Raw genomic sequence first — 20,418 nt, 5'->3', positions numbered from 1 at the left:
TAAGGACCAGTGACAAGGACTTCAGTTGTGAGAGGGAAGGCACGTAGACTGGAGACGCTGAGGCAGAGAGGGACTTGGGCGTACTGGGTACACATGAGATGTCCACGAGCGTCAGTGCAATGCAACGGTGATGAGGCTAACACAGTCCTGAGGTGTACTGTGTATTCAGGAGACACAGGGAGGCACTAGTATCATTGCACAAGGCAACACCCCTTTCAGCCTGTGCTGTGTGCCGTTCTCATCACCAGCATTCAAAAAAAGCCCAACTTGAACTGGGATGAGTTGAAGGAAGGGACGCTAAGATGGTCAATGAAACCCAGACCTTTTCTTGTCAAAGAAGACTGTAGGAGCGTGGCTTGTTTCAAGGACTGTGAGAGGGCACATGGTTGCTTTTAAAGCGCATTAGCAGGCTCACAGCTGGGGAAGGGAAAGAGCTTTTTAGGCTGAACAACAAAACCAGCACAATTTCAAATGGCTGAAACGGGCTACCGGTGAATTCAGGAGATGTCTGATGATCAGCGGAGCAGTGTTTTCGGACGTCTTTCAAGCAGAGCAGCAGGGGCCGCGTGCATCGCTGTAGGACTGAGCGGAGTAAGCTCCTGGCAGGGGGGTATCGCAGGGCACGGAGACCTGGCGCAGCAGCAGCGCGTGCAAGTGGGTGTCACGTGTTTGCGGTCCCCAGGTTGGGCTACAGCATCCCGTAGTATGAAAGGTGCTTGGCAATACCACGTCTCAGGGCTTTGGCCAGCCCGTACCGGCTCCCTGCCAAGTCCGGGACTGCCCCCAAAACACAAGCCCCCAGGGGAGAGGGGAGGGTAGGAAGGATTTTTTCCCCCTTGTGAATGGTACTGGCTCCTGGGGCTTTTTATTCACCTTCCTCTGAGGCATGAGGTAGGGCAAGGTTGCACCTTTGAGACCAACGGGTTCAAAGAAGCCTGAGCTGTGGTAGGCACGAGTCTGCATTGCTAAAATGCTGATGTCTGATGGAAAAGGCTGTTGCGTGTGACAGCTCAAAGCTCTTTGAGCCAGTTTGTCTCTAAGGTGTCACCCTGCCCGGCCTAATGGACGAGCGTGGCTCCCCGCCTCTGCTCTCCCCTCGCCACGGCCGGCGACCCTGATGCTCCTGCCAATACCAGTCATCTGAGATGCTCCTCGCTGCAGGATCTGGCACGATGGCACCGCGTTCGGGATCAGGAGGGGACGTGTCCCCGATGAGGGCAGACTGGGGGGGCCGGGGGTCTGCCTGCCTTCGCAGCACGGAGCGTGGCCCTTTTCCGAGACTCCTCCGCGCGCGTACGACACTCGTCTGCTCTGGTAGGGACAGCCGCAGGCAGGGCCCTTCTTGCCCCTGCTTTCCTGACTGCAATTTATAGAGTGCTTCGGGGGTCTGGGGTTTTGTTCCTCGTAGGAGCCTGGGGGAGTCCTCCCTCTTCCAGCTTCTGCTGCCTTTCCCCGCCCCTGCAAGCAGTGCGGACCATGGGTCCAAGTCATCTTATGCCCAGAGGACACCGGTGCAGCGCAGCAGAGGGGTGCTCACCATGCAAAGCCAGGGGTGCAGGGGAGTGCCGATGCACACTTTGCTGCAAAGTACAGCGCTGGGAGCACAGGCTACAGAGCACGGGCATCCGAGCGTCACGCAAACCCGTGCCAAACTGCTTGGCAATGGAGCCGAGGCTGTTGGGATGGCGATGGTGGTGGTGAGGGGTGCCCATCGCTGGAGCATGGCAGCTATGTCCACAAAGGGCACCCAGCGCATCCCGAAGTTGTGCTGTCGCTGCTTGTCGTCCCGGCTCCTCCACCTGCCGGGCTTGCTTTGTGTGCTTGCAGAGTGCTAGGTGTTGGGCAGCGGTCGCGGAGGCCAGAGGGCTCGGCACGGCTTTGTCCTCGGCAGCCGTGTAGCTGGTGGAGGACACGGACAGGGGGCAGAGTCGAGGCCGTCATGCCCAGGGCCTCAGCCACGTTGGCGTGGATGTGCACGGTGCTGCACATCAGCAGGCTTTATCATGTATGAAGTGGCTGAAGGTTGCTTTCACGTGCTTTGTGGCTGTGGTGCCAGACGGACACTTGTGCATTATATTTAAGGTGGCTGCCTGCTGTCAGGGGCTTCACTCGACCATCTGGGAGGCCTCTTTCGCTCTGGGCTCCTCAGACCAAGATGCATCCGGTCTCTTGCTCTGCATTTCCGCAGCGCGTGGTTCGTCTGATCCCGACCCGCCCAGACCTAAGTGTCGGGGCAGTTGCAGCTCAAGTGCTGACTTCCCCACTCTCGGAAGCGGTGCTTTTGCACGCGCCGCTCAGACCTGTGTTTTATGCAAGATAAACTGCGTTTTATGGCTTTATACAAGTGAAAAAGGACATCGGAGGTGCACGTCCAACCTGATCCACCCCATTGGAGGCCAGATAGCTTCGCGCAGCATCGGTTTTGGCTCTTTACCCCATCTAGTTGTAATGTCCTGAGGAAGCAGGCCATTTCCCTTCCCCTTGGGAAATTATTCCACAGCTTAATATATCTGGCTGTTGAGAAGATTTTTACTGATATTAAGCCTACATTTTCTTTTGCTTTGTTTAATTTTTCCAATCCCTCCATTGTCTCTCTGTAAGGGGCTCTGCTGTCGTGCCGATCATTGTGCAATTTCAGTGTAAAGCCTGAGTTTCATGTAAACACATCAGTCGTTAAACCGGACTCTGTTCTTGCCCTCCCAGGGCTTGATCTGGCTCTGGCATGCAGCTGGGACTGCGTGAGGGCAGCCCTTGCCACCCTATGCCGGGACAACCCTTCCTTTCGCTTATCACAAGAGTTTGCAACCCTTTCATATGTTCTTGCAATGCACTTTTGGGGTGCGACCCACGGGTTGAGAAACGCTGATCTGGAGGGGGGAACAGCTGCCCGACCAGGCCCAAGCTCCTCACTCTGGAAAGGAGAGGGCCGAGGGGGGATACGACAAGACATCTATAAAACCGTGAAGGGTCTGGACAAAGTGAATCGGAAACTGTTGTTCAGCTGTCCTGCTCCTGAAGGCAGCACAGAGAATCGCAGGCTGCTCCTAGCCTGCTCCTTTGCTTGGGCCGTTTGTGCCCGAAAGCTTGCAAAGAACAATTTTTCCAACAATTTAGTTGTTCTAATAAAAGCAGTCGCACCGACCCGACGAGCCCCGCTGCCCGTGTCCTGCACGCTCTCTCTCATTCCTGCACGTAACATTGGCTTCTACACACGTTGCACGAACGCACTCTTCATTCAGCGTGGCTCTCTTCACATGGCTCTTACGACATGCCTCCTTCCCTGCTTCTCAGTGTCCTCTGCCAGTCTTCCCTGCCTTTCTCCTGCGCTTCATCCTTCGGCAGCCTGTGTGCCGGTGTTATCGCCCAGTCAATTTGAATTAATTTTGCAAGCAAAATTTCACGAGGCAGTAACAACTGTTTTTGTAAACTCCAGCTCTGTGGCATTCAGCCTGCTCCCGTTGTCTTGCAATGGTGTAAGTCTATCAAAAATAATCAAGCTTTTCCGGCAAGATTAGCTTTTTAATAATCCCCCAAAGCTTCTTAATCATCATGTTTCTCTCTCCCCCTAAACCAGCGGCCCAGAGAGCATTTGCAGGTGGTTAGAGGAGCTGCCTCTGTTTCAGCTGTACAATATCTACCTTTTAGAGTCTTCAAAGGCTCAAGTGGTCAATTAAAATGAAACCAAAAATTAAAAACCCTTAAACTGAACAAAACAAAACACCTCCTACGCCCCTCTTTGGCTGCGTCGTGCCTGCGTCTGTCAGCATCAGTTCAGCGGCGGTCGGGTTTTGGGGCGACAACACAAAGAGAGGGGAGCACACGGAGGAGCATGCAGCTGCCCGGGGACCTGGAGAGGATGCTGGGGCATGCAGGGGGGTAACGCGGGCAGCCGTAACAAGGTGCCAAGGGAGCAAGACCCATGTTTGTGTCTCGCTCCTGTGCTGGTGTCTTCGTGCCGATTTCCCACGTGAGCGGTGATTATTGCTGTGCCCGGAGAGGTTGCGAGGTGTTTGTTCCCGCAAGAAGCTCAAGGCAGCGGGGAAGTTTGCGAGCGAGGCCTGCCCATATGCATGGGGTCTCTGTTAATACGTGTCCTTGGAGCTCGGGGGGCAGTTTGCAGTGATGTTCAGACTCTGCCCGTGCTGCAGTCACCGGGATCTCGCTTGTTTTTGGAAGCCTGATGTCGTATTTCCCTCCAGACCTCCCAACTTCCTGTGTTTTCTCAGTGTCGGCTCATCCCCCGACCCCCTAAATGGCGGTCTTCTGCACCGCTCGGGCCGACGGTGGTTTCCAAGTCCTCGGTCTGCGCTCTCCGAGCGGAGCACGCGCTTGGCATCGGTGGGATTTACGCACGTCTCGAGGAGCTGTGCTGAGTCAGAGCGTTCGTACACGTGTACAAGATGCGTGTAATACTGCCGTGTGGTAATTGTCCGGGCTTTCTTCTTTATTGTTCTTGTTAAAGGAAAATCATAAAAAAGTGGTTTAGCAGCTTGGCTTTTTCTAATATTCAGGATGAATTTCACTTACCTACCGTTCATTAGTGCTTTTTCATTCTTCTGTTTATTTCCCCCCCTTTGGTGCTGGTGAAAACCCCTGCTGTTCCCCTTATAGCTTTTGGCAAGATTGACTCATTCCCATCTTAATCACTGCCCTCCCCTCTCCCCTGCAGTATAGCAGATTAACCATGACCTTAGCACTGATTAAACCATTCGTGGACAGCTGGTAACTTTTCTCCCCCTGGAAAACTTTGTTCAATGTCTTCATCAACGCAGATGGGACGCGGCGCACCCTCAGCAAGTTTGCAGATGACACCAAGCTGGGGGAAGTAGTAGATACGCTGGAGGGGAGGGCTAGGATTCAGGGGGACTTAGACAAATTGGAAGATTGGACCTAAAAAAAAATCTCATGAAGTTCAATAAGGAGAAGTGCAAAGTCCTGCACTTCGGATGGAGCAATCCCCTGCACCGGGGCAGGCTGGGGGTGACGGGCTGGGCAGCAGCTCTGCAGAAAAGGACCTGGGGGGGACAGGGGGCAAGAAGATGGACAGGAGCCAGCAGTGTGCCCTTGCTGCCATGAAAGCTACCGGCATCCTGGGTGCATCGGTAGGAGCGGTGCCAGCAGATGGAGGGCAGTGATTCTCCCCTCTATTCAGCACTGGGGAGGCCACATCTGGAGTGCTGTGTCCAGCTGTGCACCCCCACTGCAGAAAGGATGTGGACACGTTGGAGACAGTCCATCGGAGGGCAACGGAAATGTTTGCAGGACTGGGGGACAGGACCGGTGAGGAAAGACCGAGGGAACTGGGCTGACTGAGTCTGCAGAAGGGAAGACCGAGGGGGTTTGATAGCAGCCCTCACCTCCCGGCAGCGGGGTTGGAAGGAGGATGGAGCTGGGCTGTTCTCCTTGGGGGCAGATGACAGGACAAGGAGCAATTCATTTCATGCTACTTTGACATTTTTAAAAGGCTCTCTGCGGCGGGATGTTTGTTAGACGTGCCGTGTTGCTGTGCAGGCCGTGTCGCGGGGGGTGGACGCTGGGGTTGCTGGTTGAGGGGTGAGCCGGGGCTCTGGGTAGGCGCTGGGGCAGTAGTATGACGTCCCCATTTTAGGTATTTCCAAGGAACCAGTCAGCAAGGGGCTAGTTCATGTTTGTATCTATGTCGTAGTCATTTCGTTGCTGAATTTAAAATCATTCGAGATTATACTGGGGTCAGGAAGGATTTCCTCCGCCCCCCAGTCAGATTGGTGCAGACTGTGGGGGCTTTTGCCTTCCCCTGTTGCGGGGGCATGGCCTTTGGGTTTATATCAGCACCAGGACATTGGCTGCCGCGGTCCCGCTGCTTTCCCTGCGGCTGGTTCGGGGGTGACGTCTGGCGCTGGCGGCAGGTGCACGAAGCGTTTAGACGGTGGATCTGTCTGGGGTGGTTTGGACGGGGCGGATCCAGCCTTTGTCTCCAGACAAACCAGCTACCTGAGCCTTGCTCTGCTCCTGCAGGCTCCGGTATCTGGTTTGTCTGGAGACTTTGCTGCACGGGTTTTTATGCAGCTTGCCTCTGGAAGATCTTCTTTGCAAAGTAATGCTTGAAAAAGGAAAAGCTTGGCGTCTGTGGCAAGAGGCTGGTGTACGAGCGGCCCGTACCATGGACCGTCCAAGATCTGATGCCATCTAAGATGGGACAGCGGTGAGACATTTATACTATCAAGAACATGATGTACTTCAGCAAATCTCTGTCTGAAGCAACTGGAGTTTATTACAAAGCCAGGCAGGCAGCAGACGCACCTGAGACGTGGACGAGCAGTGGATCGGTGAAGGAGGAAAAGGACACCCCTGGAAAGGAGCATGAGCTCTTTGCATTAGTCGTCACCACAAAGGAAGCTGATGAGATGCTGGGAAAGAGCAGATCTGTGCAGGTTATAAAGATAAAGCGTGGTCAGAGAAGGAGGTGCCAGATGATTGAAACCCAGCAAGTCATCGAGCCCGTACGGTACATCTGAGTTACCTGAAGGAGCTCCGGTACGGCGTAGCTGAGCTGGTAGCAAACCCTGCAGTCTGCCATTCAAAACAGCTCTGAACCAGGGGAACAAGGCGTAGCAAACGGACCATGTTGAATAAAAGGCCCGCGGGGCATTTGGGGCAGTTAAAGACCAACAAACCTTGCATTTGTGCACGTGTGCTGGTGTGACAGCCCCCAGGAAGCCCCGAGGGCTGTCTGCGGCTCGCACCTGTCTGCCCATCCAGCTTCCCGGTGGTCTTGTCCTCTCCCCTGCTGTGCCTTGGATGGCTTGTCTCGGGTGTAGACCCTCCGTCTATGGAGAGAGCAGCCTCGGTGCCTTTCTTCCTCTCTCTCTCTCTCTCGGTCTCCCGGGGTGCGGTCCTTGTGGACCCCCCAATCAATCCAAGCCCCCAGGACCGGGGTGCTCAGATCAGTCCAGCCTCTCAGCCCAGCCCGTCTCTCAAAGCCGGGCAGCTTGCAGGAGCGCCCACCCCAAACCCTCCCCGGTTTGCAGGTCCTGAGCGCCCGTGGAGCACTTGCATTGCATCTTTCCAGCTCCCCCATTGCAGCCACCGCCTGCCTCCCGGATAAATCGGGCACGGCTCAAATGAACCCCCCGCCCCCGGTGCCTCCTGCCGCTGGCGTTTCCCAGCCCAGCTCAGCTCCAGCCCTTCTCCCGGCCCGGGAGTCTTCCTTTACTGCGATAAGTAAAGATGCAATAACAAGCACGTGTGCCTCCGTTATCTGACAGGGTTTAACCAGCAAAGTTTCTGCGGAGGAAAACTGTCTCTCGCTAATCTTTAAGTCTCCTTTGAGTGTGACAACAGAGCAGTAGATAAAGGAGGAGCCCTTGCTATCGTCTGGTTAGATGACAAGAGGGCTTTGACAAAGCCTCTCCCAAAAGGCTACTTAAGAAACGAAGGAGTCACGTGCAGAGAGGCAAAGGATCCTCAGGGATCGGAAGCCAGGTAAGCAACGGGCAACCGAAAAATAGGAATAAATAGTCAATTTCCTCGGCAGGGAAAAGGCTAACGATAGGATGCCTCCAAATTCTGCACCTGGATCCAGCCCCGTTTGATATTTTCCTTAACGACGTGAAAAGGAAGCTAGCCAACCGACAGTTATTTAGGCCAGCCGAGCCCAGAGGAGACAACAGGGAACTTCAAAGGACCTCGCTTAGCTAGATGAAGCGTAAGTCTATCGCAGATGATTTCCCGTGTCGATAGAGCCAAACCAGTGCGTAGCGGAGAAGGGGATTTGAACCCTGGCACGTCGTGCGAAGTCCGGTGTCAGCCCAGCCCAGCACAGGGGCATGTGCAGGAGCGTGAGCAGCTCCGTGTGCAAGCACAGTGCAAGCCGGTGCTGGGGGGCTGTAGCAGGAGACAGGGTGGGAGAGGCAGGCTGCAGGTGTGGCGGGGCAATTACAGTCCCCTGACCAGGGGCAGGATATAAGCCCAGGGCCTGAGCTGGTCCAGCAGTCCAGCCCTGAGCAGATCCAGCCCTTGGCAGCCGGGCTTTTGGCTAATATGTGAGTGGGGGTGAGCAAGGCATGGGGTGGGGACCGGGGAGGACGGAAGGAGCCCTGAAGGCGATGCACAGCGACACCGGCGCTCGCGGGACCTGACTTGAGCCATACAGCTGGGTCCAGACCCCTCGGGAAGTTGGGCCCGTTCACACCAAATGTCTCTGAATGCAGCCCCGTGCAAACCTCTGCACCGGGGAACAGGACGGCAGGTCGCATCGGGTGGCTGGCTCCAGGGAACGGCGACTCTGAAGGGATCGGGGTTCACGGGAACCGAGCAATCAGCATGAGGATGCTGTGGCAGAAACAGAAACAGCTAAAGCAATCCTTGGATGCACAAAGGGGAGCAGCAAACGGGACAGGGGGATGGTTTCACGGAAAAGTCAGCATGGACGAGACGGACGAGAAGACTGTGCACCGCTTGCGTCCGCCGTCCGCGCTGTAAAAAGTGCGTTTGAAGCTGGACAGGGGCAAACAAGGGATGCAAAGTGTGACCCTGCACGGGGTGCAGCCACTGTGCAATGTGCCCCTTCCACCGTGGTTTTGCACCATCAGCCAGCCTTGGCTCCCCTCAGCCCTGCTTCCTAAGGAGAGCTGTGCTTTTCCCAGGGGCCATGTGTACGTGGGGACTGGACACCCCGTTAAGCATCCTCTGCCTTTGATACTGCGAGAGAGAAGTCGGCATGGATCATCCTACCAAACCTATGGGATTGAAATGCCATTTTGCTCCTTCTCTGCCTGTTCTCCTAAAGAGCCCGTGGAGATCCTCGCCCTCGGTGATGTGGCAGAAAACGCCCCCAGACACATCTTCAGGAACACTTTGGCTTGCATCTACCCCGGGGCTTATTCCCGTATTCAGAGGTGAGGAAGAGAAAAAGGAAGATCTTTCTGCTTCTCCAGAAGACGCTTTGCTCTCCTTGGCTTCTTGGTGGCAGGACAGGCTTTCCAAGTCCATCTCACCAAGCATGAGACTTTCTGCTTTCCTTCGTAGCCCTGGGCCAACGTGGCCTCCGCTGTGGTCGTGCATGTGCCCCCACACCGAAGGGCACGTGGGACCTTTCTTTTTTTTACTCCCTCCTGCCTCGCTTGTTGCTGGGGTTTGCAACGGGGGGTTGCACACCACGACACCTTGGCCTTTCCTTTGCCCCTTCTCCTCTCCCCCATTGAGGATCCGGCCAGCGTGATCAGTCAGGCTGGAGATTATACCCTTCAGCAACCCTCTCTAAGCAGGTGGCTAATTACCAGGCTGTTGTAGCTATATGTAACAAGGTGCCTTACCATTTAGCTGTTGCTTGAACCAGTTAGCATTAATGAAGACTTAGATCTCATTAAACACTCCCTTCAAGCTGTGTTTGATGTCAGACGCAGCGATTTATTTGGTGGCGCTGGCTGTTGGGATTAGAAGACGGAGCTGGCTGCAGCTTTCTGTCTGCGCCCCTGCAGCTTCGGATCAGGAGACGTTCCCTCTCGCACTTGAAAGGACCAGCCTTCCTCGTCCTCGTTGTCGGTGGATTTTCAGTCTCGAGGCAGGACACCAGAAGGACGGCACAACGTCCCGGTGGCGGCCGGCAGCCTCCCCTTGAGAACAGCTGGGAAACAGCAGCAGCCTGTGTGGGATTAAGACCCCAAATATCCCCCTTCTTGGCTGTTGGGCGCTTCAAGGGATATAGGGCAAAAACACTCATCTGCTGAAAGCACAGACCTTCCTTTCCAGTTCCTGCCACCTCCCTACCATGGGGATGGTTCTCCTGGCACGGTGCTTCGCATCGGGCCACAGGGCCAGCGGCCGCGAGCAGATAAATTAAAGCGACACAAAACTCACGTGCTGCCAGTTTGCTGATCCCGTGCTCTTAGCTGGGCCCAGTCGCCCTCCAGCGCGGCACTGGCTGTCTTCTTCTTGCCTCCCCGTGGCACGGGTTGTGAGTCTTGGTCTGTCCCAACAGTGGCTCCAGGAAAACCAGCGTCTGAGTGCCGTGAGGGGACGTGCAAGTCACAGGTCCCTGGTAGATACGATGGAGGGTAGAGCTAGGATTCAGAGTGACCTGGACAAATTGGAGGATTGGGGTAAAAAAATTCAACAAGGACAAGTGCAAAGTCCTGCACTGAGAAGGGAGCGATCCCCTGCACCGGGGCAGGCTGGGGGTGACGGGCTGGGCAGCAGCTCCGCAGAACAGGGCCTGGGGGGACAGGGGACAAGAAGGTGGATAGGAGCCAGCAGTGCGCCCTTGGTGCCAAGAAGGCGACCGGCATCTTGGGTGCATGGGTAGGAGCGGTGCAGTAGATCCAGAGCAGTGATTCTTCCCCTCTGTTCAGCACTGGGGAGGCCACGTCTGGAGTCCTGTGTCCAGCTGTGGGCCCCCATGACAGAAAGGATGTGGATGCATTGGAGAGAGTCCAGTGGAGGGCAACAAAAATGGTTGGGGGCTGGAGACATGACATGTGAGGAGACACTGAGGAAACTGGGCTGATTCAGTCTGGAGAAGAGAAGACCGAGGGGGATTGAATAGCAGCCTTCACCTCCCTGCAGGGGGGCTGCGAAGAGGATGGAGCTGGGCTGGTCTCAGTGGGGGCAGACGACAGGACAAGGAGCAATGGGCTCAAGCTGCAGCAAGGGAAGTTGAGGTTGGATATTAGGAAAAACTTTCTCACTAGGAGGGTGAAAGCACTGGGACAAGTTACCCAGAGAGGTGGTGGACTCTCCATCCTGGGAGGTTTTGAAGCCCCGGGTAGACAAAGCCGTGGCTGGGATGATGGGGTTGGGGCTGGTCCTGCTTGGAGCAGGGGTTGGACTAGATGTGACCTCCTGAGCTCCCTTCAACCCCCCTTGTCTGTGATTTGGTGACTCAGGAAATGCTGCAGAGCGTGGGGGGGATAGAGGAGAGTCCAGCGTATCACTGGCTTTGTCGTCCGGGTTCCTCTTCCAGCAAGGAGGAGGAACTCTGTTTTCAAGCCCGGCACATCGACCCCCATCTCCTGATATCCTGAGGATGCAGGAGGCAAAGCTGAAGGGAAAAGGAAAAGTCCGTCCCCAGCTGAAGCAGAGGATGCCCTTGCTCTGAGCACCTCTGCTTCCCCCGACAAGCCTGGATGCAGCGGCAGCTGTTTCCACCTGCGTCGCCGGCCCACTTTGTCCCTCCTCGCCATCTCCCCTTCCCACCTGTGGCCCCACGGGCTAATGGCTCAGGAGATGGGGACGTGGTAGCACAGGCTCTCTTCTTATCCCTCTGCAAGGGCCAGGCAGGGCGCCCTCGTCCCACCAGCTGAGCTCTCACGTCTGGGACGAGTCTCTCCCCTCCGCTGCGAGACTAGCTGCTCGGGCTCAGTCCAAGGCAGCAGCAAGATGTTCCCTAAGGATTACGTGGCTGCTGCTTTCTTGCCTGGATTTCCTTCTGCTCTCGACGGTTCTTCGCCGTGTCCATCCCAATGCTTGAGGCTCACAGCAGCTCCTCTGGCTTGCAGAGGCTCTATTAGCATCTGTCAGGGCAATAGCTTTCCTTTTATATGTGTAACCCTCTCCACATCCCTTCTCCAGACCAGCCGTCGCCAGCAGGCCTGCACAAATCTCCAAACTCTAGTTAGGTTTAAGGCAAGAAATAATGAGAATAAATATGGATTGCTTGGGTTTTTTTTTAATCCAAATCCTATATCTGCTCCTTTTTGGGTGGCATGCATCTTTTCAGGTGGGATTAAAGCATAGACCAATTTTTGGGCCCTGGCATCATGCTTTGCTGGAATTTCAGTTTTTTCCTTTCAGAAAAAAAGTACATTTCCTTCCCCGGAGGTTTAAGGCAGAGTTTGAAAACGTGACCCCGCTGCAGCTGATCGTCTGCTGTCTGAATGGGCCTGCAGACGGCCCGGGACCGTGGCTCTGGCAGGTGGGACGGCATCACGCATTTCCTTCAAGACGCACTCGCCGCCTGGGGCGGGGGGACCTTGTCGGTGCAAGGCTGTGTCGGCTTAATGCGATCGCGTCGGAAGGGAGTCCAGATCAACTCCATCCCAGCACATTGAAAGCATTGACGCATGAAATCACAGCATCTTTAATAACATTATCAGAGGGAGGAGGTACAATGTGACTGGAGAATAGCAATTGCACTGCTGCTGTTTGAGAGAGGTGAACAAGTGACACAGCTACAGGCCCGTGATCTGACTGCAGCAGCTTGCGCAGCTTTAGGACAAACTTTGAAGGAAGAATTAAAGACGTGGCAGTCGCTGGAAAATGGGTTTCCATTTACTGCCATGCAAATGCAGTGAATGCAAGGGGTCTGCCAAAGGCAAATTATAGCAGATTAACCTATCTTTTTTCATAAATTAACTGATTTTGTGGATAAGGCAAATGCAGTGGGTCTGATTTATCTGGACAGCCCCATGCACTGATGCAGGCTGGGGGTGACTGGCTGGGCAGCAGCTCTGCAGAAAAGGACCTGGGGGTGATGGGGGTCAATACAATAGAAATGAGCCAGCAGCATGCCCATGTTGTCAAGAAGGCGAACAATATCCTGGGTGCATTGGTAGGAGCATTGCAGCAGATGGAGGGCAGTGATTCTTCCCTCTGTTCAGCACTGGGGAGGCCACATCTGGAGTGCTGTGTCCAGCTGTGGACCCCCACTGCAGAAAGGATGTGGACACATTGGCGAGAGTCCAGTGGAGGGCAATGACAATGGTTGTGGGGCTGGGGGACAGGACTGGGGAGGAGAGGTGGAGGGAACGGGGCTGATTGAGTCTGCAGAAGAGAAGACCGAGGGGATTGAATAGCAGCCTTCACCTCCCTGCAGGGGGGCTGCGAAGAGGATGGAGCTGGGCTGTTCCCAGTGTGGGGCAGACAACAGGACAAGGAGCAATGGGCTCAAGCTGCAGCAAGGGAAGTTGAGGTTGGATATTAGGAAAAACTCTCTCACGAGGAGGGTGGTGAAGCACTGGAACAGGCTCCCAAGAGAGGTAGTGCGGTCTCCATCCTTGGAGGTGTTGAAGCCCCAACTAGACAAAGCCTTGGCTGGGATGATGTAGTTGGGGCTGGTCCTGCTTTGAGCAGGGGTTGGACTGGATGTGACCTCGTGAGCTCCCTTCCAGCCCTCGTTGTCTGTGATCCTGTGATTCTGTGACTTCAGTAAGACATCTGATAAAATGTTAGTTAAATAGGAGAAGATGGGAATTATTTCAAGGTGGATAAGAAACTGGCTAAAGGGGATAAAATGGCACAAAATGTAGTCATGTGATAACAGGCAGAGAAAGTTCTCTGGGTAAATCTGATATCTTTTATTAGACTAACTGAAACAGTGGGAAAAATTCTTCTTTGCAAGCTTTGCGGTGCAAACACCCTTCGTTAGGCTGAGGAAGCATTTGCAGATGGTGTGCGCTCTTCCTGGATAGGATCCATAGTAAGGAAGCCAGAGGCTGCTCTGCATGCAAGATGGGCAGTCGGAGAAGATGTAGATTGAGGAGTCAGTGGGTGAGAGACAGGCTGGGTGGGGGGAGAAAGAGGATGAATGTGGCAGGTAAATAGTGGAGAGGTACCTGGGCAGTCAGATGTCAGGCAGGTTATAATCTGTCATAAATCCAGTGTCTGTGTTTAGTTCATGATTTTTTGTATCCAGAAGGCTGATGAAGTGAAGTTCATGGGCTCGTCTGTGAAAAGTGTTTTGTAAATTCCCTTTGAGGATTAGACCTGAGAGATTGGAGAGGGAGTGGTTTTCTTGTGAGAAATGTGCCTCACCAGTACTTGGGTATTCTTGTCTTTGATGGATTTCTGGTAGGCGTTCATTTTGCTGCGCAATCGTTTGGTCTCTCCTATGTATCTTCCGTCGTTTGGTGCATTGGAGGAGATATATCACATTTCTGGAGGTGCAGCTGTAAGACCCAGGAACGCTGTTGTCTCTGCTGCTATGGGGTGTCGTGATTGTGGGGTGGTGGAGATGTATTGGCAGGTTTTGCATGTCTTGTCCCGGCGCGGTCTGGACCCATTCGGTGTCTTTCGGGCCGTAGGAAGTTTTCTTCTGATGATGAGTTTAGCGAGGTTCGGTGCTTGTTTGAACGCTGGGATGGGTGGGTTTGGGAAGATCTCTTTAAGAATTGGGTCTCCTTCTAGTATGAGCTGCAATTGTTTGAGGATTATCCGTATGGGTTCGAGGGAGGGGTGATACGTCATAACCAGCGGGGTGTGATTCGTGGGGGTTTCCTTCTGCACTGCAGCAGTTCTTCATGGGGTATCCGGGCGGCTGTTTCCAACATGCGATCTCTCTTTGGAGGAGTGTCCTTGTTGGGTGAAAGCCTTCTTGAGATCGCAGGTTTTCTCCTCAGTGCAAATTCAGTGGTATCTGAGGGCTTGCTAGTAAAATTTCCTGATGACAAAAGTGAGTGACGGAGAGTAGAATCGGGGCACCATACAGGAAGACGTGGGTGATCTTGAGGACCAGAGTAGTAAAAATGCTATGAAAAATGTAATGGTAAAACATTCAGGGTCAGGCACATAGGCACCGACAACAGGACTGGTTGCGATAAATGGGATTTCCTCAGCTGGAAATGAGAGAGGATGTCGACCGGGGGTGTATCCTGAGCCACCACCGGGCTGCATCCATGAAAAGTGCAAATGCACTGCTGGGATGTATGTGGAGAGCTATTTTCTGTGGAGGAGGAGAGGAGATTGTAGTGCCAGCGTGAAATGTCCCGGTGAGACCTCACCGCAACACCGGGCAGACTGTAGCCACATCTACTGAAAGAGGATTAGATGAACTGAAGCAGCTACGGGGTATACAGAAGGGCTACAGAGATGACAGAAGAAAGGGACAGCGTATTTGATGGGGAGAGGAAAAGATCTTGGCTTTAGCCTAGCAAAATGAGGCCTGTGAGTAAGTAATATGGCTCTCGATAAATACATCAGGGAGGTAAACACCATGTCGGAAGAACTGTTTAAGTTAACGGATAGTGTTGGTCCAAGGCAAACGGGCAGAAAATGCCATGAATAAATTGAGGCTGGAAATTAAGGTTTCTAGCTACCTGAGCCGTGCACTTCTGGAGCAGCCTCCTGACAGGAACAGAGGATCAGAAAACTAGCCTGCAGTGGAGCTCGATTGGCTCATGAAGGGGAATATACGCCGTGTGATCCGGATCCAGAACCGCACTAGAGCTCTTTCCTGAGCAGCGGCAGCGCAGCGGGAGCCCCGCCGCGCGCGTGCGCACGTCTCGGGTTGTTCTTGTGCACGTGCATCACTTTGCACTTACCGGAGTTGATTCACGCACCGTTTTGTTGCCCCTTTGCTCTGTTTTTTGAGCTCCTTCTGCAGGCCTTCATAAACTGCTTGCTTTTTTTTACCAGCCTGCATCGTTTGGTGTCACCTGCAGATTTGGCCACTTCTATTCCCCCTCGTTTCCAAATCATTTCTGAATCTGTTCAACGGCTCAGGCCCTAGCACAAACCACTGCTAATCTCCCTTCATTGTGAGAAGTGATCATTTAGCCCCACTCTTTCCTGTCCTTCAGCCAGTTGCTGATCCAGGACCGGAGCTCGCCTCTAATGCAAGTGGTATTCTCCACCAGGATGTCACGGCAATGACACCAGGGTGCCCTGCACTGTTAGCAATGAGAGGTGCGTGAGCACAATTCACAAGATAAGCCCCGATATTTCATATAGGAATCCAGAGTGTTAAAAGCATCCCGGCCTGCTCTCCTTTTTCTGAGCTCTCTGCAATAGAAGAATTGCACTATTGTTTTCTGTACTAAAAAAAAGCAAGTGAAAGCTAAGAGCCAGCATTTTCTGAGGAGCGCGTTAAGTCTAACGAGGTTGAAAACCACTGCTCGAATGTCATGGCAACCTAAAAGCCTTTGGCCCAGGACTTTGTCTAAGCTTTTTGAAGGTCCAGGTGCACGACATTAGCTGGATCAGCCTGATCCACATCCTTGCTGATGCCCCCAAAAAACTCTAGTGGACTGGCCAGGCTCAACCTCCTCTTGCAAGGGCCGTGTTGAGCCTGCCCCATCAAGTCCTGCTCATCCATGTGACAGACAATCCTGTTTTTTAGGATGCTTTCTACCGATTTGCCAGGCACAGAAATTAGGCTCGCTAGTTAAAATTCATTGGATTCCCTCTGGAGCCCTTTTTAAAAGACAACCTGAGCAAACTGCTGGCAGTGAATCATCTCTTATTGGAAATAACCTTCCTCCTAGTGATCCCCAACAAGTTGTCTGAGTAAAACCTGTTACCTTGACGGGCGAGGAGGGGTTCGTGCATTCTCTTTCCTAACGTTGTTTCTTGGTCCTGTCCAGAACCCGCTTGCAAAGAAACTTTGCTCTCCCTTTTCTTCCCTTCTCAGTGTACGATCCCCCAGCCACCTCCATGATATGCAAGTACCTTGGCCCCTTTTTCTGTTACCCTGCTAAGAGAGGCAGAATGACTTTGTGCATCAAGCAAGAAGTCGGGAGAACCTGCATTTGAACATGGGCTTTTAAATCTCTCCTGTCCTCTTCGTGCGCTGTTGGAAGCCAAGCGGAAGGGACTGTCGCCGCTCTCAGTCTGTGCACGCTTCGTCTCCAGAGTGCAACACGGCGAAGGAAAGAAAGCAAAGCGCTTCTATCCTCTTTCTCACCTCTCCTTGCTTTATGGGTCCTGGCTGCTCCGGATACCCCGAGGCCTCCTGCCGGGCAGCGCTTAGTGGACCGAGGGTGTGGACTCACACGGGTGGAAGGAGTGCAAAGGGCAGCAGCTGGTACATTCTGATTATTGCCTGTAAACGAGCTGAGGGCTATGCAAATATAGCAAAATGCTTCCTTTTTTAACTTGGATAAAATAGTGTTTGGGTGGGAGTGGTTTTGCTGCATCCAAATTCTTCTCAGCCTGTTCCTACAAAAATATGAGAAGGTATGAGCTACTGGTCCCCTGTGAAACGGCTCCAAAAGCACGTGTGTCCACGCCGTGTACAGGCAGGGACGTCGTGTTAATGATACAGTGACTACCGTCACGGTGCCTAGATTCTGGCAAACTTTCACCTGTTTGTTCATAGTGTCCTAGACAACGCAGGCTGGAAGGGGCCTCAGGAGGTCATGTCTAGTCCAACCCCTGCTTCAAGCAGGACCAGCCCCAACTGCATCATCCCAGCCAGGTCTTCAACACCTCCAAGGATGGAGACTCCTCCACCTCTCGAGGTAACCCATTCCGCCCTCCTCGTGAGAAAGTTTCTCCTAACATCCAACCTCAACATCCCTTGCTGCAGCTTGAACCCATTGTTCCTTCTGTCATCTGCCCCCACTGAGGACAGTCCAGCTCCATCCTCTTTGCAGCCCCCGGCTGCTATTCGATCCCCCTCGGTCCTCTCTTCTGTTGTGAGCTTTGCACTGGCTTCCTTCCTTGCACCCTTGTGTTCAGCTGTTGTGCACGCAGGGTGCAGGATCTGTGCTGCGGGAGAGGGGAGGTTTGCTGGGCACAGTGGCAATCAGAGGGTAGGGCACCTAAGTATTGGTGCCGTGTGGCATTATAGGAGACAGGGGGATGGAGAGGAAGGGAAATCTCTTGCCTACAATGTTTGGCCCCTGCCAGCTCTGTACTTGATGGACATTACTGTTTGCTTTGAGCCAGATGCAGCTAAAAGGAGGGAGATGGAACTTGTTCAGTACGTGGAGACTGCCCGTGAATCAGAGCTGAAAAGTTTTTGTGAAAAGAGACTCAATGTTTAAACAAAATCAGTGGCTGGGGTTGGCGTTTGCAGTTTGGTGTGGTTGATAGATTTGGCCTTCTAGGAGATCGCCCTCCAGGAGGTGCCCAGGATGCACCACGGGGAGGTGTCTGTTGTGCACCCCTGTGCACACCACGTGATCTGGCAGCACCACCACCCGGTGCCATGGCCTGTGCAAAATATTGGGAACAGACCACGTAGAAAGGTTGTATTGGAGACATGATGAGGAAGTGTGAGGGACACTTGCATTTCAGACTGTGTCGCTGTTGTGTGAGGTTTTCGATGCCAAAAGCCTGCAAAGATTCCTGTCGATTGTGGGTGTGCAAACCTCCAGTGACTTTGCTCACAGCACAGGTGGCAAGTATATAGTTCAATCTGCACGGTGGAGTCTGGTATCATTTCCAGGTGCCTTCCTCTTCCGGAGCGATGTAGTTTTCAGATGCACCTGCATTGCCACGGTCAGACCGGAGCGCGTCCTTGTCTGTGTGGCCGTGGGGAGACTGCCTGGAATAGCGCTTGTGGTTTTGGGCGCTCCAGCCTGAGAAAGACCTCAGTAAGTTGGAGGCATCTGAAGAAGATAATAAGTTACCCCATGACTGGAGGGACTGCGCAATGAAGACAGACGAAAAGTTTGCGCAGCTGTAGCCGTGCCTCGGCGGGGCAGAGAAATTGGCGGTTACGTTTCCACCGACGTTGCCACGAGCCGGGCTGAAATCTGCCGTCGCCCCTGCTTCCTGAGGCGGCTTCAGCTGCATTAGGAGATGAAGGTTTTTACTGAATGAAATGTGGCATAGTTAATCCTCTCAAGACCGTATCCCTGTGATTTCAAGTGGGTTTTTTTTTAACGAAATGCAATATTTTTTATGCTGGGACCTCACGGTGTTTCCAGTGCCTGCCGACTTTTGCACTGAAAAAGCGTCAGGGAATTTAAACGGTAAGGGAAGAGCTGCAGGGGCCGGAGGGCCTGGCTTCCCACGCGGGGACGTTTCTCTTTCCCTTCTGCGAGCAGGGCCAGATCGAACCGAAACTCTCCGCAGGGCTGGAGCGCCTCGCTCCCTTCCCAGCGGTCAGCCTCCAGCTTCCCTCCGAGCCACCATTTCACACAACAGCGATTGATAATTAGTCTAACTTGCTAATATGAGCAGCAGTGAAACAGATTACAGCATTGACCTCTGCCTGCAGCACAAATAATCGCTGGCAAGGGCGAGTTATTATTGGATGAGCAAAGTGAGACCTAGCAGTCAACTTGCTGGAGCTTTCCCATCTGTTATGCAATGATTTCCCAGGCCCGAGGTTTCGGACGGAGCCGGGGTGCAGGGTGCAGGACCGCAATAGAGAGAGCTGCTTCGGATCGGGGGAGAGGCTGGAGTTCGGCCCCGTGATGACTTCACGCGATGTCAGGCTCGAGCGGGATCGTTCACCCGTGCCCAGTTGGCACTGGTTTAATGGGTCTGGTCATTGCTGGCTGGGCACCGCTGGCGGGGGGGGAATCCTCCGTGCATAGATAGCGCTGCGGTCGAGAGGAGAGAACGAGGCAGGCGGTGCGGCTCAGGTGTGGGTTAGGGATCACCGAATAAAGGAGCTGCGGTACCTGGGAAGTCATGATGCTACTCTTCAGGCACCTCTCTTTGAAGAGGAGTGGCCTTGACAGTAAAATGCTGCTTCTGCAGCAAGTTCCTATAAGTTTCTTACAGGTTCAAGGATAGAGACTGTGTCCTCGCCCCTCCCACCATCTGTCAGCTTGGCCTACATAAGCAGTGGAGTGTGCAGCCTTCTAGGTTTTAAAAGGAAAGCCCACGTTTGCTGCACAGTGCTGTCGGCGGGCGAACGCTAGCAAATCCCGTGGCCGCAGAGTCCCGAACTGCCAGTCCACTTCCCTACAAGTGTTTGAGGCCGAGCCCTAGTGAGGGAAAAGAAGTCACGTGGCGTGCAAAGGATGCACCTGGGAGAACGTGTCTAGCCTGCAAATGTCGAGATGTTTAGGGTCCCTGATTGCACACACGGTCCCCTTCCTTTTTCACTATCTATGTACCTGCATGGGAGATCACCCCGCTCTTGGAAGTGCAGCAGGGCCCCTGCACCCTGTCGTAGGGCGAATACCAAGGAAAACCTCCCTGCAGCAAGTTTTACAGGGGGAGGTAGGCCACGGAAAGCTCTCCTGAGTATGGCATAGTTTGAGGTATTTATTCACCAGAGGACTAGGCAATAGAGAGCAATCTCGCCCGGACCCCATGGAAGAGGAGCTTGTTGGGTGCTAATGGACGTGATCCTTCTCTGACTTCCACAAATCTTTTATTCCCACTTGACATGGAAAAGTATATGTGTGTGATAGATAGATAGATAGATAGATAGATAGATAGATAGATAGATAGATAGATAGATAGATAGATATGCGTGTGTATGTTTGTGATATCAGGTGTGATTATGGATTGCAGTATCCCTCCGGTGCTAACCTCTTGTCCCTTTTTTCCCTCTCCTTAGAAATGTCTACGGCTAAATCCTGATGTTCCCATATGGGTCTCCAAACAGCGCATTCTCTGCACCCTGAACCACAGCCTCAAGGATGTTTTGAACTACGGGCTTTTCCAGCCAGCCTTCAATGGCCGGGCTGGAAAATTCCTGGATGAGGAGCGGCTGCTGAGGGAATACCCGCTGAATCCTGACACTCCTGTCCCCTACCTGGAGGTACCTGTCCTTTTATGTGACTCAATATCCCCTTTTACTGTTGTAACTGAGTTCCT

At 53.5% G+C, this 20,418-nt stretch overlaps 1 protein-coding gene across 3 annotated transcripts in view; it reads left to right on the top strand.

Moving 5' to 3' along the window:
• SHANK3 (SH3 and multiple ankyrin repeat domains 3) overlaps nt 1-20,418 on the top strand; it is a 534,820-nt gene that overhangs the window by 32,109 nt on the left and 482,293 nt on the right. For all 3 annotated transcript variants that reach the window (XM_059725576.1, XM_059725575.1, XM_059725578.1), the window contains exon 3: nt 20,159-20,362. In XM_059725576.1, the coding sequence (XP_059581559.1) occupies nt 20,159-20,362 (204 nt within the window). The remainder of the gene's footprint in view (nt 1-20,158; nt 20,363-20,418) is intronic.

The sequence above is a fragment of the Alligator mississippiensis genome, chromosome 4, assembly GCF_030867095.1.
Source record: "Alligator mississippiensis isolate rAllMis1 chromosome 4, rAllMis1, whole genome shotgun sequence".
Taxonomy (NCBI): domain Eukaryota; kingdom Metazoa; phylum Chordata; order Crocodylia; family Alligatoridae; genus Alligator; species Alligator mississippiensis.
The sequence above is the reverse complement of the archived record's forward strand: the minus strand, read 5'-3'. Positions and strand labels throughout refer to the sequence as shown.